The sequence below is a fragment of the Stegostoma tigrinum genome, chromosome 7 (genome assembly GCF_030684315.1).
Source record: "Stegostoma tigrinum isolate sSteTig4 chromosome 7, sSteTig4.hap1, whole genome shotgun sequence".
NCBI lineage: Eukaryota > Metazoa > Chordata > Chondrichthyes > Orectolobiformes > Stegostomatidae > Stegostoma > Stegostoma tigrinum.
Window position 1 is genome coordinate 71,325,447 of NC_081360.1, and position 17,988 is coordinate 71,343,434.

A 17,988-nucleotide genomic window follows, 5' to 3' on the forward strand; every position below is an offset into this window, starting at 1 on the left:
CTGAATGCTCCATCGTTTAGAATCAGAGAATTGCTACAAAGCAGAGAGACCATTTGGCCCATTGTGTCTGTACCAAATCTTTCGAAGAGCATCCCATCCTATCCCCGTAACCTCACATTTACCATTTCCAATCCACCTAGCCTTCACAACCCTGAACACCTCAGGGCAATTTAGCCAATCATGTAACTTGCACATTTTTGGACTATGGGAGGAAATCCATGCAGGCACGAGGAGAATGTACAAACTCCTCGCAGACAGTCACCCAAGGTTGAAATTTAAACCAGGTCCCTGGTGCTGAGAGGCAGCAGTGCTAATCGCTGTGCCACCGTGCCAGCCATAACTTACCTGACACACTTCCAACCATGTGCTCTAATACCTGATAACTTTTCACAGAAGGTGTCACAATGGTGGTGTGACTGGACCATTTAAGTCACAAAATATGGCAACTACTGCTGTGTAAAAAGGGAATAGATTTGACATCCTCAAACTATCCTGATTTATGAAGCAACTGTTAGATTTAAGGTAAGCCCTGCCGTACTGCAAGAGTCATGATTTGAATCTCCTGCCAGGAACTCTTTTTAGTCGTACAAACTAGGAGAAGTTTGGTAATCTGACTGTGATTGCTATCGCTCAGAAAATATAGCCCTTTGCATCTCTCTCTACAGATGAAGCTCAGCTGAGTTTCTCCACCACATTGTTTTAATTTCAGATATCAAGTATCCAGAGTATTTTGCTTCAGTTTTAATGTAAAATACCAATTCAGATATGTGAGACATTAATTACAAGTACGAGCCAATCAATTTTTATAGCGCTTGCAAAATTATCAGATGTAAATACTACACAGTCTGCAGTATGGTAATTTACTGAATAGCTTTTGAATTTGTAGAGTACAAGTTCAGTGCAAATGCAGCAAAAATTTTAGAAGTCCCACTTTTATTGAGTATCTTTTCATACATCACTTGACTGGGAGCATGGCAAGCACTTGCGGTTTTGATTAGATTTCAGTTCTACCAAATTATAAGGCAAGATAAGAACCTTTATTACAAATACTTTATGACTTTTTCCTATTGGGCTTTCTCCTCAATCTATCAACTGAAAAGAAAAGTATCAAATGTAATCTTTATCTTGATTTCATATTATCTGTTGAATGATGATTGGATTTTGTTGACCCTTTGAGAACTAAAAGGTGGGTTATCTTCTGAGGAAAAAATGGGCTCTTTATTACATATTTTCCAAGTATGATTATTGTCTGAAAATCCATAAAGATGAATGCTACAAAACAGAGACTGAATCTGAAGTAGGGCAAATCATTTTTGCTGTGGAGAACAGAACACACTTCTATGCTGACACTCGCAGGAAATTTTCAAACAGCAAGCCTATCTTTTCTGTGCCTTCCAATTTGTGACTCCAGTCAATGTTTGACATTTAACACAACAGCAAGAAGGTTTTAACAAACATTTCAAATCAGAAAATAAATTAGCGAACTGCGGATCTAATCTAATCTGGAAATCTAGGAATACCACATCCACTGGGTCCCCATTGTCCACCTTGCTTGTAGTGTCTTCATAGAATTCCAAAAGATTTGTCAAGCATGACCTGCCCTTCATGAATCCATGCTGTGTCTGTCCAACGGGTCAATTTCTATCGAGATGCCTTGCTATTTCTTCCTTGATAATAGACTCAAGCATCTTCCCCACTACAAAGGTTCAGCTAACTGGTCTGTAGTTCCCCATATTTTGTCTACCTCCCTTTTTAAACAGTGACATCACATTTGCTGTTTTCCAATCTGCTGGGATTGTCCCAGAGTCCAGCGAATTTTAAAAAATTACTGCCAGTACACCTGCTATTTCTCCCACCATCTCTTTTATTACCCTGGGATGGATTCCACCAGACCAGGAGATTTATCAATCCTTAGATCCATTAGCTTGCCCAACTCTACCTCTTCCATAATAACCATTGTTTCCAGGTCCTCACCTACCTTCGTCTCTTTGTCAATTACTAGCATGTTATTAGTGTCCTCCACTGTGAAGGCCAATACAAAATACCTGTTCAATGCCTCAGCCATTTCATCATATCCCATAAATAAATTCCCCTTCTCATCCTCTAAAGGGCAATGTTTATTTTAGCCACTCTTTTTCGTTTTATATTTTCATAGAAACTTTTCCTATCTGTCTTTATATTCTTTGCTAGTTTTTTTTTTCTCGTGTTCTATCTTATTTTTCTTTATAGCTCTCTTTGTGGCTTTCTGATGACCTTTAAAGTTTTCCCAATCTTCTAGTTTCATGCTGTTTTTGGCCATTTTGTATGCCTTCTCTTTCAATTTGATAGCCTCCCTTATTTCCTTAGACACCCATGGCAGATTACCCCTTTTCTTACAGTCCTTCCTTTTCACTGAAATATACTTTTGCTGAGCACTTTGAAAAATTGCTTTAAAAGTCTTCCACTGTTCGTCTACTGTCCCACCATAAAATCTTTGTTTCCAGTCTACTTTAGCCAAGTCCTCCCTCATTCTATTGTAGTCCCCCTTGTTCAAGTGCAGGACCCTGGTATTGGATTTTATCTTCACACTCTCCATCTGTAATCTAAATTCAACCATACCGTGATCACTGCTTCCAAGAGGATCCGTAACGATGAGGTCATTAATTATCCCTGTCTCATTACACAGGACCAGATCTAGGATAGCTTGCTCCCTTCTCAGTTCCATTGCATACTGTTCATATGATGCAAGTTGATAAATGGTTAACAGGAATTTTGAGGCATAAGGTTTCCCAGGTGTAAGATGGAAAGCTGTCCAGGACAGTATTTAAATAGTTAAGTCTAGATGTAAAGATTATAGGAAATGAAACAGATTACAATTCAAAAATAATTGGTTAATTGTTATTCTATAGTTATAATATAACCTGTCAACAGTCTTAGTCTGTAATATATTTCAGTCAACATTTTGCCACAGCTGTCCTGCAGATCACTTGAACATTTTGCTGAAGTAGTCACAATGAAATATTCTTATTGAAGTTGAAAATGTAACTAGTGAATTAAACTTTTCAGTATTTTATCATGACTACGTAATGTTTAACTACAGTCAGATAGGCTTGCAATTTTGTATTCAAATCACAAAATGCAATTAAAGAACCAGTTATTGAGGCAAGCATACATTAGCGAGTATATTCATTTTCATAACGTATTTCCAGAATGACAGGCTAAGGTTACATTTCTTGACATAAATTTCTGAATCACTGAATTTCTGAAGTCATTTTCTCCATTGAATAAGTATTTGAAATACCACTGCAGTATAAACTGAGAACTTTACAATTAGGGCATTTATTTTTATTTGTGTCTGAACCTTACACTGACCAGTTGATTTTTGCGTAATGTATTACATTCCAGTTAATTTCAGTATTTGTAAGTAGTGACAATGAACGGATAAATATACATTTACAAAAGCCCTTTGATCGTACTAAAATTTCTAAAAAATGACCATCTCAATTTATAGATGAATTAGTCTAATTTGATGTAAAATCTTGAAAGATGACTAAAATTAAGCATGAGAATACTGACAGGAAAAATTGTTAATGTAAATATACATACCTGTAGAAGGGAATCAGAGGCTAGACGAACTCTCTGTTGGAAAAGAACACTTAATGCTCGATTCTGTTGTTCAAGATCAAACACCCTAGTGCGTAATTTCAGGCACTCTTCTCTTAAATCCTGCAGATATATATATTGAAAGAGTGGATTACAAAAATATAACTCATTTTTGTTATTAATTTTTTTTCAGACAATTAGTATAATAGAATGAGAAAACAAATCCAATCTCAATAAAGGGGTTCAACTGATGCTATAAATTTTAAGTGATTTTGATCAGTGAGCTGAAATCTGAGACCCCTCTATCCCCAATCTTAGGCTGGGCTATTATTATACTTTGTCACCTTCATAAAGGGATATTAAGCAAGACAGCCAGATGCTCTTGGCAGAAAAGGCTAGATTCACTGCACGTGGCATCTACATCATACCAGTATTAACAACCATAATGAATAGATTAAATTTATCAACACCACTATTTTGACAGAGGGGCGATGCATAACACAGAAACTAACAAAAGGTAACAAAAACACCAAGGTTGAGTTTTTTTCCAAAATTAAACAACATAATTAAGGCACAGACATACAGGACTTAAAATTGATGGGTTGCTTTGCTCCCTGCAGGTTTAATTTACTAACTGGGAAGACGATCTCAAAGAGCCTAAAACCTACAGCAACATGTACTGATGACAATAGCACATAATGGTTGATATCTCGTACATGTGCACACAAGTTTGTGCTGCTTTTTTTTCTAACACAAGATACTACAGCCAATAATATTCTCTCCTAGTTTAATATGTCATTGTGCCCAACTGAATAAAAACCCGAGAATGATTTGTCTAATTTTCCTTCCCTTCAAAAGAATTTCCACATCACTGTGGATAGTCAGGACTATTTGTGGAAGAATTGAGAATATGCGTGATAGCAGAGAGTCTTACTTTTTCCAATCCCACCATTGCCTGTTAAAAGGCAAGCTATGACAGTGGAACACTATTTACAACAATTAATTGCACCAATTCATAAAATTATTGTGCCTGAATTTGTTTGAGGGTCCTATTGGAGTAACGACAGAATCAGCGTCATGGCCAGTATAACTGACGTCTCATGATATCATTTGAATTGTTCTCAGCGTCAATGATTTTGCTTCTTGAGAAACAGCAAATCATTCAGTTTATGATTCACTTTGCAATCTTGTGCTTATCGGCTTTTTAACAATTACAGTAGGTGAATGTAGGGAGTTAGTGAATTGATTTACCTTTTGAGTAAGCAATGCTTGTACCACTTGATTGGCAACCTTTAAAGAAATAGGTAGAATCATTGTCAACAAAGTTTTGTTACAATTCACAAAAATACCTACCCATTTTTCAATGATATTATATTTGACATTAATTTGGCAAAAAAGCTCATAGAGTTTCATAATCTTTGAGCAGTCTGTGCAAATTGTTGGCTTTAACCTAAACATTTGTTATTATAGCATGCTTTGTCTCTTCCCCTTGACAAGCAACTTCAATGGGGAAGTGGGGTTGAAGTCATAAAATCATTGGATTAGTAATCCAGAGGCCCACTAATGCATGATGAAATCTGAATTCCATAAATCAGCTTTTGGCAAAATGATTGCTAATTGCTATGAAAACCCACTTAGTTCACTTATGCAAAAAAGGCCAAATCCGTCTGACCCAGAGTAGTGATGCACAGTCAAAGAATCAGGCCTTGCAGACAATGTTCTAGACATCCCTGGCACGATGAGTTCAACAGACAGAACAGACCGACCAGATATGACAGCACATCGGTCACAGAGTTCCTCTGGGACACCTCAGTGTTGACTCCCGACCTCTCAAAGTCCCATGATACCAAGTTAAACATAGGCAAGGAAACCTTTTTATAATCACCTTGTCCAACTCCTACTTGGCTGATAAATCCATTCTTCCCTACTTTGAACACAAATGTAAGAATTACTAAGGGGTGGCATTAGATACAGAATGCATTCAGGGTGGGGCACTTCAACGTCCATCACCAAGACTAGATCAAAAGCAATAAAGTGACAGAGTTTTGAAGGGTATAGCTTATAGGCTGGGCCTGTGACAGATAAGAACACACGAATGCAAGAAATAGGAGCAGGAATAGCTCATAGAGCCCATTCAGCCATTCAAAAAAGATCAGTTCCATTTACTCACTCACTTATCATAACACTTAGTTCCTTTACTGTTCAAAGATCTGTCTTTGCCTTAAAAAGTTTCACAAGGTAGTCTCGACTGCTTCACTGGGCAGGGAATTCCAGTTTCACAATGTTTTAAGTGAAGAAGTTCCTCCTCAACTTGGTCTGAAATCTGCTTTGCCTCATTTTGAGGCTATGTCCCTTAGTTCTAGTTTCACTCTCCAGTGAAAACAATCCCCAGCTTCGGTCTTAACTGTTCTCTTCATAATTTTGTACAATTCAATAAGATCCCCATCATTCTTCTAAATTCCAATGAGTGTTGTCCCAGTCTATTCAATTTCTCCTCATAAGCCATAAGACCATACGATCGTAAGACACAGGAGCAGAAATTAGGCCATTTGGCCCAATGGGTCTGCTCCGCCATTCAAGCATGGCTGGTAAGTTCCTGAACCCCATTCTCCTGCTTTCTCCCCATAACCCCTTTATAATCAAGAACTCCTATCTAGCTCAGTCTTAAATGTACTCAATGACCTGGCCTCCACAGCCTTCTATGGCAGTGAATTCTATAGATTCACCACTCTCTGGCTAAAGAAGTTTCTCATTACCTCCGTTCTATGCTCTCGGCTCATCGACTCTCTTACAAATGGAAGCATCTTTCCAACATCCAATTTGTCCAGGCCATTCAGTATTCTGAAGCCAACACTCTCAAATCCAGAATCAACCACGTATAATGAGGGAATACCCGAATTGACCATGTTCTTACCAATTTTCCTGTTTAGATGCAAATGTTCATGACATTTTGAGGTAGAGCGACCTTCTAGAGTTAGAGAGACAAACTTCTGCTTTCACATACACACACAACACATTGCAAACGGTTGTCTGACCTGAAACATTAACTCTGATTTCTCTCCACGACCTGAACTTTTCCAGCAATTTCTGTTTTAGTTTCTGATTTCCAGCATCTGCAGTTCTTTCTGTTTACCATTTTTCTGATATTTAGTTTGGGTTCCACCAGGACTATTCAACTCCTGACTTAATTTACAGTATTCATCCAAGCATGGACAGAAAAGCAAATCTCCAGAGAGAGGTGTGAGTGACTGCCCTTCTCATTAAAGTCACCTTTCACCAAGTACAGCATCAAGGAAACTTAGAAAAGCTGAATCAATATAAATCAGGCGAAACCATCAATAAGTTTTAGGATATACCTCCCAGAAAAGAAAACGTTGCAGTTGTTGGGGGATATATCAAATTAGACCCAAGATATCATTGCAGGAGTTCTTCAAGATAATGACACAGACTCAGCCATCATCAACCACTTTATTGATGACTATCCCTCCTTTGTAAGGTTAGAAGTGGGAATGTTTGCTGATGATTGCACAATATTCATCTTCATTTGCATTCTTTTGCAGCAGGATCTGGACAACTTTCAGGCCTGTGAAATAACTGGCAAGCACATACCCATCACACAAGTTGTAGGCAGTGACCAACTCCAGCAGAAGAAAATCTAACCATCTCTAACCAATATTTAATGACATTATGATCACTTGATGCTCTGCTATCAATATCCTGCAGATTATCATGGGCCAAATACTGAACTGGACCAGCCATATAAGTTCTGTGGCTACTGTTTAAGCAAATCAGATGCTTTGAATTCTGTATCTCCTGTCCCTCCAATGCACATCCACCACCTGCAAGGCACAAGTCAGCAGGTGATGGGATGCTCCCCACTTGCCTCGACAGATGCAGTTCGAACACCATTCCAGAAGCTTGACACCATGTATGGCAAAGTAACACTCTTAATTGGAACTCCATGCACCACTTTCAAGGTTCATTTCCTTCACTACTGTTACAAAATAGCAGCAGTTTATACAATCTACAAGATGAACAGCAGCAACTCATCCAGGATCCTTTGGCATCAAGATTCCAAACCTGTGAGGTGGAGATCAAATATAGTATTTCCATGCTTGTTGATACACAAAGCTAGGTGAGAATGAGAGTTGCAAGGAGGCTTCAAAGGAACTAGAACAGGCCAAGAAAATGGCTAACAACATGGCAGATGGAATATATCGTGAATAAATTTGAAGTTACCCACTTGGATTTTGACATTTTTAAAAAGGCAGAATATTTATTAAATGGTGGTTGATTGGGAATAATTCTTAATTCTTATGTCCCACTCCTGCTGACCATCTTGCTTCAGATCTTTCTTCCCCCGGCTTCTCAAGACTTCATGCACTGTTTCAAAAAGATTAAATGTTAGCATGCTCTATATTATTCAAACATACAGAGCTGGAAAATGGTATTAGGCTGGATAGCTCTTTCTTTAGCTTGCAGATATGAGTTGACCAATTGGCGGCCTTCTGTGTCATACATGTTCCTTCGTTCTAAAATGCAGAAAATATTTAATCTGCAAGGTACATTTAGATGATCTTAATATAATGCATGAGGAGTATATCAATATTGTATTTGATTTCCTCAGCAAAAAACTACCGAATGGCAAAGTGAAGCAAATTGTAGTGATTGTTTCTTGACAGTGAAATGCTCCTTGATAAATATTTATGTCCTATTGTACCATTCTAGTATTAAAAAGGTAACCAATTACTTTAAAACATTGCAATAACATATAAAGGTTACCATTAAGAGCAGTTCGACTAGGACATACAGACCACAGAGTATAACGGACAAATAAAAAATTACAAATGATTAATTATTGAAAAACTACCACCTTAATTTGACTACCAATGTAAAATTGCATGTGCTCTGGAAACACACTATCAGACTCTTTGTAATTAACGATATAACATGAGAAAAAATTTGAAAATCAGTCAAAGTATGAGGTAAATTTTTAAGTACGATATCTCACCCTCTCAGGATTTCACATTACAGTCATATATCAAGGTAACAAATGTATGTTGCAGCATAAACGCAAGTTTATTGCCATATTGTACTTGGATTACGCCAAACTTCCTCGTTACCATGGATTGAATCTTTATGTTATGCTTTCTTGCTTCACTAAGAGTACTTCACTTAAAGACTTTAATGTGTACCCTGCCAGCAGATGAATAGAGAGCAGTGAGGACCAGGCATTATAGGTAAGCCTTAAGCTATAACTGATTTAATTTGGATCACCATATCTCACTAACAAAAGGTAGGAATAGTGTTACTGTTCCTAAACTAGTGAGGAGGAAAGCAAGCCAGGATTCATATTTGAGGACTCTTGCTAGCATGCATGTGTGGTAGTTAAGATGCAGCTGAAAACAAAGACAAAATGAAAATAATTTAGTCCATTAAGATCAGCAGCAATATGAGCTTCAAGGCATTAAAGGCAACATTTTATAAAAATGTATCAAGTCACATAGTGTACCCAGTGAGTTTTAAAAGTCAAAATTAATCATTATGAAATTCCCACACAATGGACAGTGCATCAAATGAGATGTAAAATCAGAGTAAATGAGAACATTTTGTTCATGGCTGAAAGCATTAATAATAGAAAAACTACATGTGAGACAGTGGCTAGAGCACTGAAATAGAGCGCTGCTTTTGTTGCCAGGAAGATCTATGTTAAAATATAGCTCAACGTGCTTGGATGAAAAATTGCTCTTTGACAACTGCAAGAGTTTTAATCAAATTTGACCAACCTCAGCCCATTTCTACATGATGAGAGTTCACTAAATAAAATTACCAAAAGCAGAAGTTCTAACTAAATTATCAGTTTCATTCAGACAAGAAAGAAAGAAAGGAGATGGGAAAACAGATTACATTAAAAAAAGAAATTTCTTCTGAGATTGAAATTAAGTATGTTGTTTGGAGAAACAGAAGGAAATTTTCAGTTTGATTTACCGGTGCCACAACTGTTTGCAATGTATCAGTTTAGATTGATCTAAACTGAAATATTTCTGCAAATGCAAATTATTGAAAGGAAATGGTTTGCAGAAGCAAAGAAAATCTCAAAATACTCTGCAACTTTCTCATCTTACCTCATCAAGGCATCTTTCGTACTGTTCTCTCTGATGCTCATTTTCTAAGGCTAAGGCCGAGTTCTCTGCCTGCAATTAAACCAAAAAAAAATCCACATTAATACAAGTTCAGGCTGTCATCTATCATAAAAATCAGTGAGAAGCCGCAGGTGCCGGTACAAAGCCAATGTTTTATCCATGGGCACCTTTATTTGAAATTCAGGTACATGTGTCTATTTAATTCAGATTTACCATTTTGCAAAACATTCCAATTTTTCTCTTTCACTAAAATGTGGAACCGTAAAAATTATTTGATTAAAAAACAAATAGTACAACTTCTAGATTTTCATCCAGCAGTTGCAAATGATACTTTCAAATTCATTCAAGAATAATGACTTGCATGAGGTAGGCCTGACCAATCACTGATCTCTATCCACGACATTGTTGAATGCCGCCCACCTCTTGCCATGGCTACATTGGAGCTTTTTGTTTTGCTTTGGTTTCTCTGCTGGCCTGTAGCTGTTTTGATTTGTTCAGCAGGCCATTATGATCATTTCTTTCTTTCCTCTTACACTGTTGTCACTGTGCCCAGCACGTTTATTTGAATTGCACGTTAAAATTAGCAATAACTGAGGAAGTAAAGTGCCCACTTGATAATCTAAAAATCGCTACCACTATTTGTAATCTTGCCATTTTAACAACAAACAAATGAAAGGTTAAAGTATGCACACAAACAAGGTGAATATGAACATATAGGATCATTTGCTGAAACAACAGTACTCATTTTTAATCTACAAATCAAAAATGTAATTAATCATATCTGAATGCCCTATCAGTAATATATTGCTCATGGCAGAAGTATTGAACTATATTATTCTATCACAATTCCATTTATAATATACCATTAAAATCATAAAGGAATGCTTTTAATTCCCTTTTCAAATGTTAGGCAGTAACAATTTTAATCAAATTTGACATGTTAAATATGTTATTACAGAACTGTACAAGAAAAATGTTGATAACACTAAACTTTATTTTGCAAAGAAAGACTGGTACAGCCCAAAATAACAAACATTCAGCATTAACATATGAGGTAATTGTGAACTGTGAATCATTGTAAAACAAATATATTGGACAATTTTGTCAAATACAAAAATAAAAGATTAATTTGGAATTTGTTTCTTGCTCAGTATATAATAGCTTGCTTTAAACACAATTAACTTCAGATAAAAAATGATTGAGTCAAATACGAAATGCACATTAACAAACAATGGATTACATTTTCAGAAATCCTCCAGAATACTCCTAAAAGGTGATATGCAAAGATATTTCTGATTCCAAATTGAGACAACATGGGACTTGTGACTTTTCAGAATGCGAATCTCAATCTAGGTAGATTATTCAAACATTTGCATTCTTCTGTTAAAATATCAAAAGAAGTTGAATTCTAACTCTTCTAATGTTTACATGATTACAATTTGAAATGAAAATGTATCATGAATACTTTATAATTCTGAATAGAAGAAAATGAGAAATGTATAAACTATGCTAACATCATGGGAAAATCAATGCTTAGTGAAGAACAGCTTGACAAGTTTTTCAAATTCTTTTGAATAAAACACACATAATATGGTGTGTGAGATGCACAGCAAAATCTCATCACATTATCCACTTTTACCAGACAAAGGAAGCCATTCTGAAGGAGGGTTACTGGATCCGAAATGTTAACTCCTGTTTTCTCTTGACAGATGCTGCAAAACCTGCTGAAGCTTTTCCACCAATTTCTGTTGTCGACTCAAAATATTGCTTTGTTTGTTTCTAATCAAAAAATTATCTTATCAAGCAACCCAAATAGGAGATCTGAAAATCATGTTCAACAGTTATGAAAGTAGATTGAACGTGGAATCTGCTGGCCTAATGAGCCCAGATGTCACTTACCACTATTACTCTGACACAGGAGTGGGACTGCTGTACATTGGTTCATCTTAGGCATGAATTTACAACATTTAAAACAAAACACTAAACAATGCGTGTGAGTAAAAAAGATCAATCTTTTACATATTTGAACTTTGACCAGGACTGCTCGTGAATGTAGCAAGCAAAAACCTGAGGTTTGCAGCTTGGATTTCAAAATTCAGCCAACTCTTGAAACCAAGATAACAAAGTGTGAAGCTGGCTGAACTCAGCAAGCCAAGCAGCATCTCAGGAGTACAATTTGAAACCATACTAGCTTATCCTAAAAAATAATCAACTTTTATTGGTGCAGATGGATTAAATTGTGCGAAAACATTAACAGAGTTAAGCCTCTGTTAAGTCAGGATACTATTTAGTAGTATGAATAATGTGTATATTGTGAACTTTCATAATCTGTTGAACTGGGACCTTAACTGTGCGTTAAACATCTATGTCATCAAAGCTACACTTAGAGATAATGGGAACTGCAGATGCTGGAGATTCCAAGATAATAAAATGTGAGGCTGGATGAACACAGCAGGCCAAGCAGCATCTCAGGAGCACAAAAGCTGACGTTTCGGGCCTAGACCCTTCATCAGGAAAGCTACACTTAGTATGGTTGACTTGAAATGCAAGAATCCAGAGGATTTATTTTAACCACTAGAGGGCATTTCCATTGAACTGATTTCCACTTTGAGTCACAATATTGTTAATGAACTTGAAACTTGCTGCTATGTCCTTGAACATATTTTATACACATAGCATACAATTGTACTTTCAAAAACATCATCTCCTAAACAAAATTGTCAAAGAAAAAGCAAAGACCAACTGCAGGCAAATGGAAACTGCTTCTGGGGAGATTTAAAGATTGTGTGCGGTTCAGTGTACATGAGAAACATGCAAGACTGATGTAAATTTTACCCTATTGTCTCTCAGTTTCATATTCTTGATTCAATGTTTATGATTTGAGTGGTCTGGACTTCCCAGTAAGTTTAGGCATAATTGCAGCTGAGTCACATCATTTAATCCCCAATAAATTGTGCACGCAACTGTCTTATCCCAGTTTTATAACAGAAATTTCCTTAATCATTTGTAGGATTCCCAAGATATACTGAAATTCTCAGCCATGCATTTACAAAGATACACCTTCCAGCAAAAACCAGTCTGAGTGCCTTTCCTATAATTGTGCAAATAACAAACTGCGATGGTGTTTCTCCTAAATGTTTGGTGCAGCCGTAGCATGAAGTCACCTGAATTTGACATAACAAAGATTTCCAGTGTTTTTATTAAGCTTGTCGAGACGCTTCATTTACTTAATAAAAGCAGTTTCAATCTGAGCACACCAGAAGTGTATCAGATGTCCTCATCCCAAAAGTATTCAAATATATATATACGCAGCTGGAATGACCTTCCTAGTGGGCATGACTGCTGAAGTTTATATTAATTAAGTTTAATTATATACAGATGGTGGGCATGCAAAGAACTCCCAGGCAGATACAAACTAGGGCTCTTGCAGTGCAGTGCTAATACCTTCTGAGCCAGCGTACTGAGCTCAAGTCCCAATTAGTACAGAGATGTGTGCTAACATCTCTGAACAGGTCGACTAAAATAACAAACAGACACAAACTGGAACTATTGTTGTTGGACGTAAGAAGCTGTTGCTTGTGTATCTCTGTAAATAAATGCTAACAAACGTGTGTAAAGTTGGGCTCTGGCTTGATCCTTCGCTAATTAGCTGTGTGCAATATAATATGGTACCAGAGATGGTTGACTGAAGACTGAAAACCAAGCAAAACCACTGAGAATAAACTACAAACCTTGTGCCCAATGCATGAAACAGCAGAAACAAAGTGCAAATTGACAGTCTATGACAACCCTCCAATATTCTCAGAATGTGTGCATGCAACTAAAGGAAAAAAATCAGATAAGTATATGGACAGGGAGTATGCTCCTACCAAAAAGGAAAGAAGATAGAGGTATGCTTAATAGAGAGGGGGATGGGGAGAGGGTTCTGGAATAAATAGGGAGAGAGGGGGAGGCGGACCGAAGGTGGAGAGAAAAGAAGATAGGTGGAGAGGAGAGTATAGGTGGGGAGGTAGGGAGGGGATAGGTCAGTCCAGGGAAGACGGACAGGTCAAGGAGGTGGGATGAGATTAGTAGGTAGGAAATAGAGGTGCGGCGTGAGGTGGGAGGAAGGGATGGGTGAGAGGAAGAACAGGTTAGGGAGGCAGAGACAGGCTGGGCTGGTTTTGGGATGCAGTGGGGGGAGGGGATGAGCTGGGCTGGTTTTGGGATGCAGTGGAGGAAGGGGAGATTTTGAAGCTGGTGAAGTCCACATTGATACCATTGGGCTGCAGGGTTCCCAAGTGGAATATGAGTTGCTGTTCCTGCAACCTTCGGGTGGCATCCTTGTGGCACTGCAGGAGGCCCATGATGGACATGTCGTCTGAAGAATGGGAGGGGGAGTTAAAATGGTTCGCGACTGGGAGGTGCAGTTGTTTATTGCGAACCAAGCGGAGGTGTTCTGCAAAGCAGTCCCCAAGCTTCCGCTTGGTTTCCCCAATGTAGAGGAAGCCACACCGGGTACAATGGATACAGCATACCACATTGGCAGATGTGCAGGTGAACCTCTACTCAATATGGAAAGTCATCTTGGGACCTGGGATGGGGGTGAGGGAGGAGGTGTGGGGGCAAGTGTAGCACTTCCTGCGGTTGCAGGGGAAGGTGCCGGGTTTGGTGGGGTTGGAGGGCAGTGTGGAACGAACAAGGGAGTCATGGAGAGAGTGGTCTCTCCAGAAGGCAGACAAGGGTGGGGATGGAAAAATGTCTTGGGTGGTGGGGTCAGATTGTAGATGGCAGAAGTGTTGGAGGATGATGCGTTTTATCCGGAGGTTGGTGGGGTGGTGTGTGAGAATGAGGGGGATCCTCTTAGGGCGGTTGTGGCGTGGGTGGGGTGTGAGGGATGCACCTTCCCCTGCTACCGCAGGAAGTGCTACACTTGCCCCCACACCTCCTCCCTCACCCCCATCCCAGGCCCCAAGATGACCTTCCACATTAAGCAGAGGTTCACCTGCACATCTGCCAATGTGGTATACTGCATCCATTGTACCCAGTGTGGCTTCCTCTGCAGTGGGGAAACCAAGCGGAGGCTTGGGGACCGCTTTGCAGAACACCTCCGCTTGGTTCGCAATAAACAACTGCACCTCCCAGTCGAAAAAACTTTAACTACCCCTCCCATTCTTCAGACAACATGTCCATCATGGGCCTCCTGCAGTGTTACAATGATGCCACCCGAAGGTTGCAGGAACAGCAACTCATATTCTGCTTGGGAACCCTGCAGCCCAATGGCATCGATGTGGACTTCACCAGCTTCAAAATCTCCCCTTGCCCCACCGCATCGCAAAACCAGCTCAGCTCGTCCCCTCCCCCAACTGCATTTCACAACCAGACCAGCTCATCCCCTCCCCCCACTGCATCCCAAAGCCAGCCCAGCCTGTCTCTGCCTCCATAACCTGTTCTTCCTCTCACCCATCCCTTCCTCCCACCTCAAGCTACACCTCCAATTCCTACCTACTAACCTCATCCCACCTCCTTGACCTGTCCGTCTTCACTGGACTGACCTATCCCCTCCCTACCTCCCCACCTATACTCTCCTCTCCACCTATCTTCTTTTCTCTCCACCTTCGGTCCACCTCCCCCTCTCTCCCTATTTATTCCAGAACGCTCTCCCCATCCCCCTCTCTGATGAAGGGTCCAGGCCCGAAACGTCAGCTTTTGTGCTCCTGAGAAGCCGCTTGGCCTGCTGTGTTCATCCAGCTCCACACTTAGTTATCTTGGATTCTCCAGCACCTGCAGTTCTCATTATCGCAGAGGTATGCTTATGTTGCTTCCTCTGAGGAGTAAAATCAAAAAGAAAGTATTTTGTGATGTGGATACACATCAATTAGATGATGATAGAGGTTTGGATCTTCTACTGAAGTTCCTGGATGAACTATGCAAAAACAATGACGTATTAAACACTTACAAGTTGTGATGTGACCGTAGAAAACACATTCATTTATAATTGAATTTTAACAGACTTTATAAAAGATAGACAAAATTCAATTTAGGCTTCTCTAGATCAGTGATTGTGCTAAGATGTCTCATATCTTTACGTTACTTCTGAAACAGTCGTCAGATTATCAGAGAGGAAGACTCTACCTTAAAAACTTCCAGGAAAACAGTTGTTACCTTTTGCCATCACAAAACGATTGAGACATTCGTCAGTGGCACAAAGAGTAGTAGAATACATTTTGATACCAGATTTCAAAATGGTCCAAATACCGGATGCAGGTATAAATGCAATGGGACGATTAAAGCCAAGGAGAATTAAGCTAAAAACACCTTTAGCACATTTGGCTACTACAGCAACAACAAAATAAGATACATGCATAAATAAGCTAATAAAATGTGAGGCTGGATGAACACAGCAGGCCAAGCAGCATCTCAGGAGCACAAAAGCTGACGTTTCGGGCCTAGACCCTTCATCAGAGAGGGGGATGGGGAGAGGGAACTGGAATAAATAGGGAGAGAGGGGGAGGCGGACCGAAGATGGAGAGTAAAGAAGATAGGTGGAGAGAGTATAGGTGGGGAGGTAGGGAGGGGATAGGTCAGTCCAGGGAAGACGGACAGGTCAAGGAGGTGGGATGAGGTTAGTGGGTAGATGGGGGTGCGGCTTGGGGTGGGAGGAAGGGATGGGTGAGAGGAAGAACCGGTTAGGGAGGCAGAGACAGGTTGGACTGGTTTTGGGATGCAGTAGGTGGGGGGGAAGAGCTGGGCTGGTTGTGTGGTGCAGTGGGGGGAGGGGACGAACTGGGCTGGTTTAGGGATGCAGTAGGGGAAGGGGAGATTTTGAAACTGGTGAAGTCCACATTGTGTCTGAAATAGAGAGGGGAAGGGAGCTGAGGAATAAACAGAAAGAGAGAGGACTAGGGAAAAGCAGGTGGGATGGTGATAAGTGAATGCAGGTAGGGAGTTGTGGTGATTGGTCAACGGGATGGGTGGAGCGGATAGGTGGGAGAGAAGATGGACAGATTGTCATGGATCAAGGAGGCAAAAAGGAGGAAGGCCGGATCAAGGAGGCGACACAAACTGTCCATCCTCTCTCCCGCCAATCCACCCCTCCCATCTCACTGCCCATCCCCACTACTCCCGACCTGCATTCATCCATTACCATCCCACCTACTTTCCCCAGCCCAACCCTCCTCCCTCTATTGATTTCCCAGCTCTCTTGCCCCTCCCCATTTCTGAAGATGGATCCCAACACAAAACATCAACTTTCCTCTGACTTCAGCATCTGCAGCTTTTGCCATCTTACAGGATTTGATGCTCACATCTCCTATTCATTTTCACACATTTGTATGCAGGTAGCAGACAAGATATGGGCCTTTTTTCTCTGTGCTTTTCTTTAAAAGCTAACTTAAAGAGAATTCTAAAGAGGGCTCAATGGGGTTGTAATAACAGGAAGTCAAGGTCTTTTGTGGTTATCATGAACAGATAAAATGGCAGACTGTTCTTCCTGTAAAAGGAAGATCAGTTAACAAGGGATGAATCAGCTCCCCCTTTTTAAGCCCCCAAGTTGGCAGCAAAAATGTTATAAATTCTTTTTAATAAGCAGCCTTATCACACGGCAATTAAAATGGAATTTACTAGTTGACCAGAATCAAAGCGAAAGCCAATGACATGGTCTTGTTGAGTTAAAAAAAAGCACTTCCATGACTTAATAAACACAAGAAAAATAATAAAATGCAATGTCAAACATTCTCTCACTGTCTCTCTCTCTCTTTCACACACACACGCACACAAACACACACACACACACAAAAATGGAAGTGTGTCTAGCATAAATAGGTCAATGCAGATTAAGCTTTTTTTTTGAAAAAAGGAGCACCCTCAGAGTCTTTCAGGTATTAGATTTAACATGACCTTTGAGTAAAGGAATTTGGATGTCATGTTAAGTTTGTACAGGGCATTGGTGAGGCCTCTTCTGGATAACTGTGTCCAGTTCTGGTTGCCCAGTTACTAGAATCATATTACCAAGCTGGAGAGGGTTCAGAAGAGATTTACCAGGATGTTGCTGGGTATGGGAGGTTTCAGTTATAAAGAAGAGCTGGAAAGTCTGGGACCTTTTCACCAGGGCGTAGGACGTTGAGAGGCAACCTGATAGAAGTTTGTAAAATAATGACAGGGATAGATAGAGTTAGTGGTAATTGTTGTTTTTCCCTAGGATGTGGGGTTTCAAGATGAGGGGGCACATTCTTAAGGTGACAGGAGAGAGATTTAAAAAGGCATGAGAAGCACTTTTTTTACA

General features: G+C 39.6%; 1 protein-coding gene across 11 annotated transcripts in view; it reads right to left on the bottom strand.

The window, feature by feature from the left end:
* The window catches only part of nckap5l (NCK-associated protein 5-like), a 752,792-nt gene that overhangs the window by 186,692 nt on the left and 548,112 nt on the right, over positions 1 to 17,988 (bottom strand). For all 11 annotated transcript variants that reach the window (XM_059647402.1, XM_059647401.1, XM_059647405.1 and 8 more), the window contains 3 exons: positions 9,708 to 9,776; positions 4,834 to 4,872; positions 3,586 to 3,705 (listed from right to left, as the gene is read on the bottom strand). In XM_059647402.1, the coding sequence (XP_059503385.1) occupies positions 3,586 to 3,705; positions 4,834 to 4,872; positions 9,708 to 9,776 (228 nt within the window). The remainder of the gene's footprint in view (positions 1 to 3,585; positions 3,706 to 4,833; positions 4,873 to 9,707; positions 9,777 to 17,988) is intronic.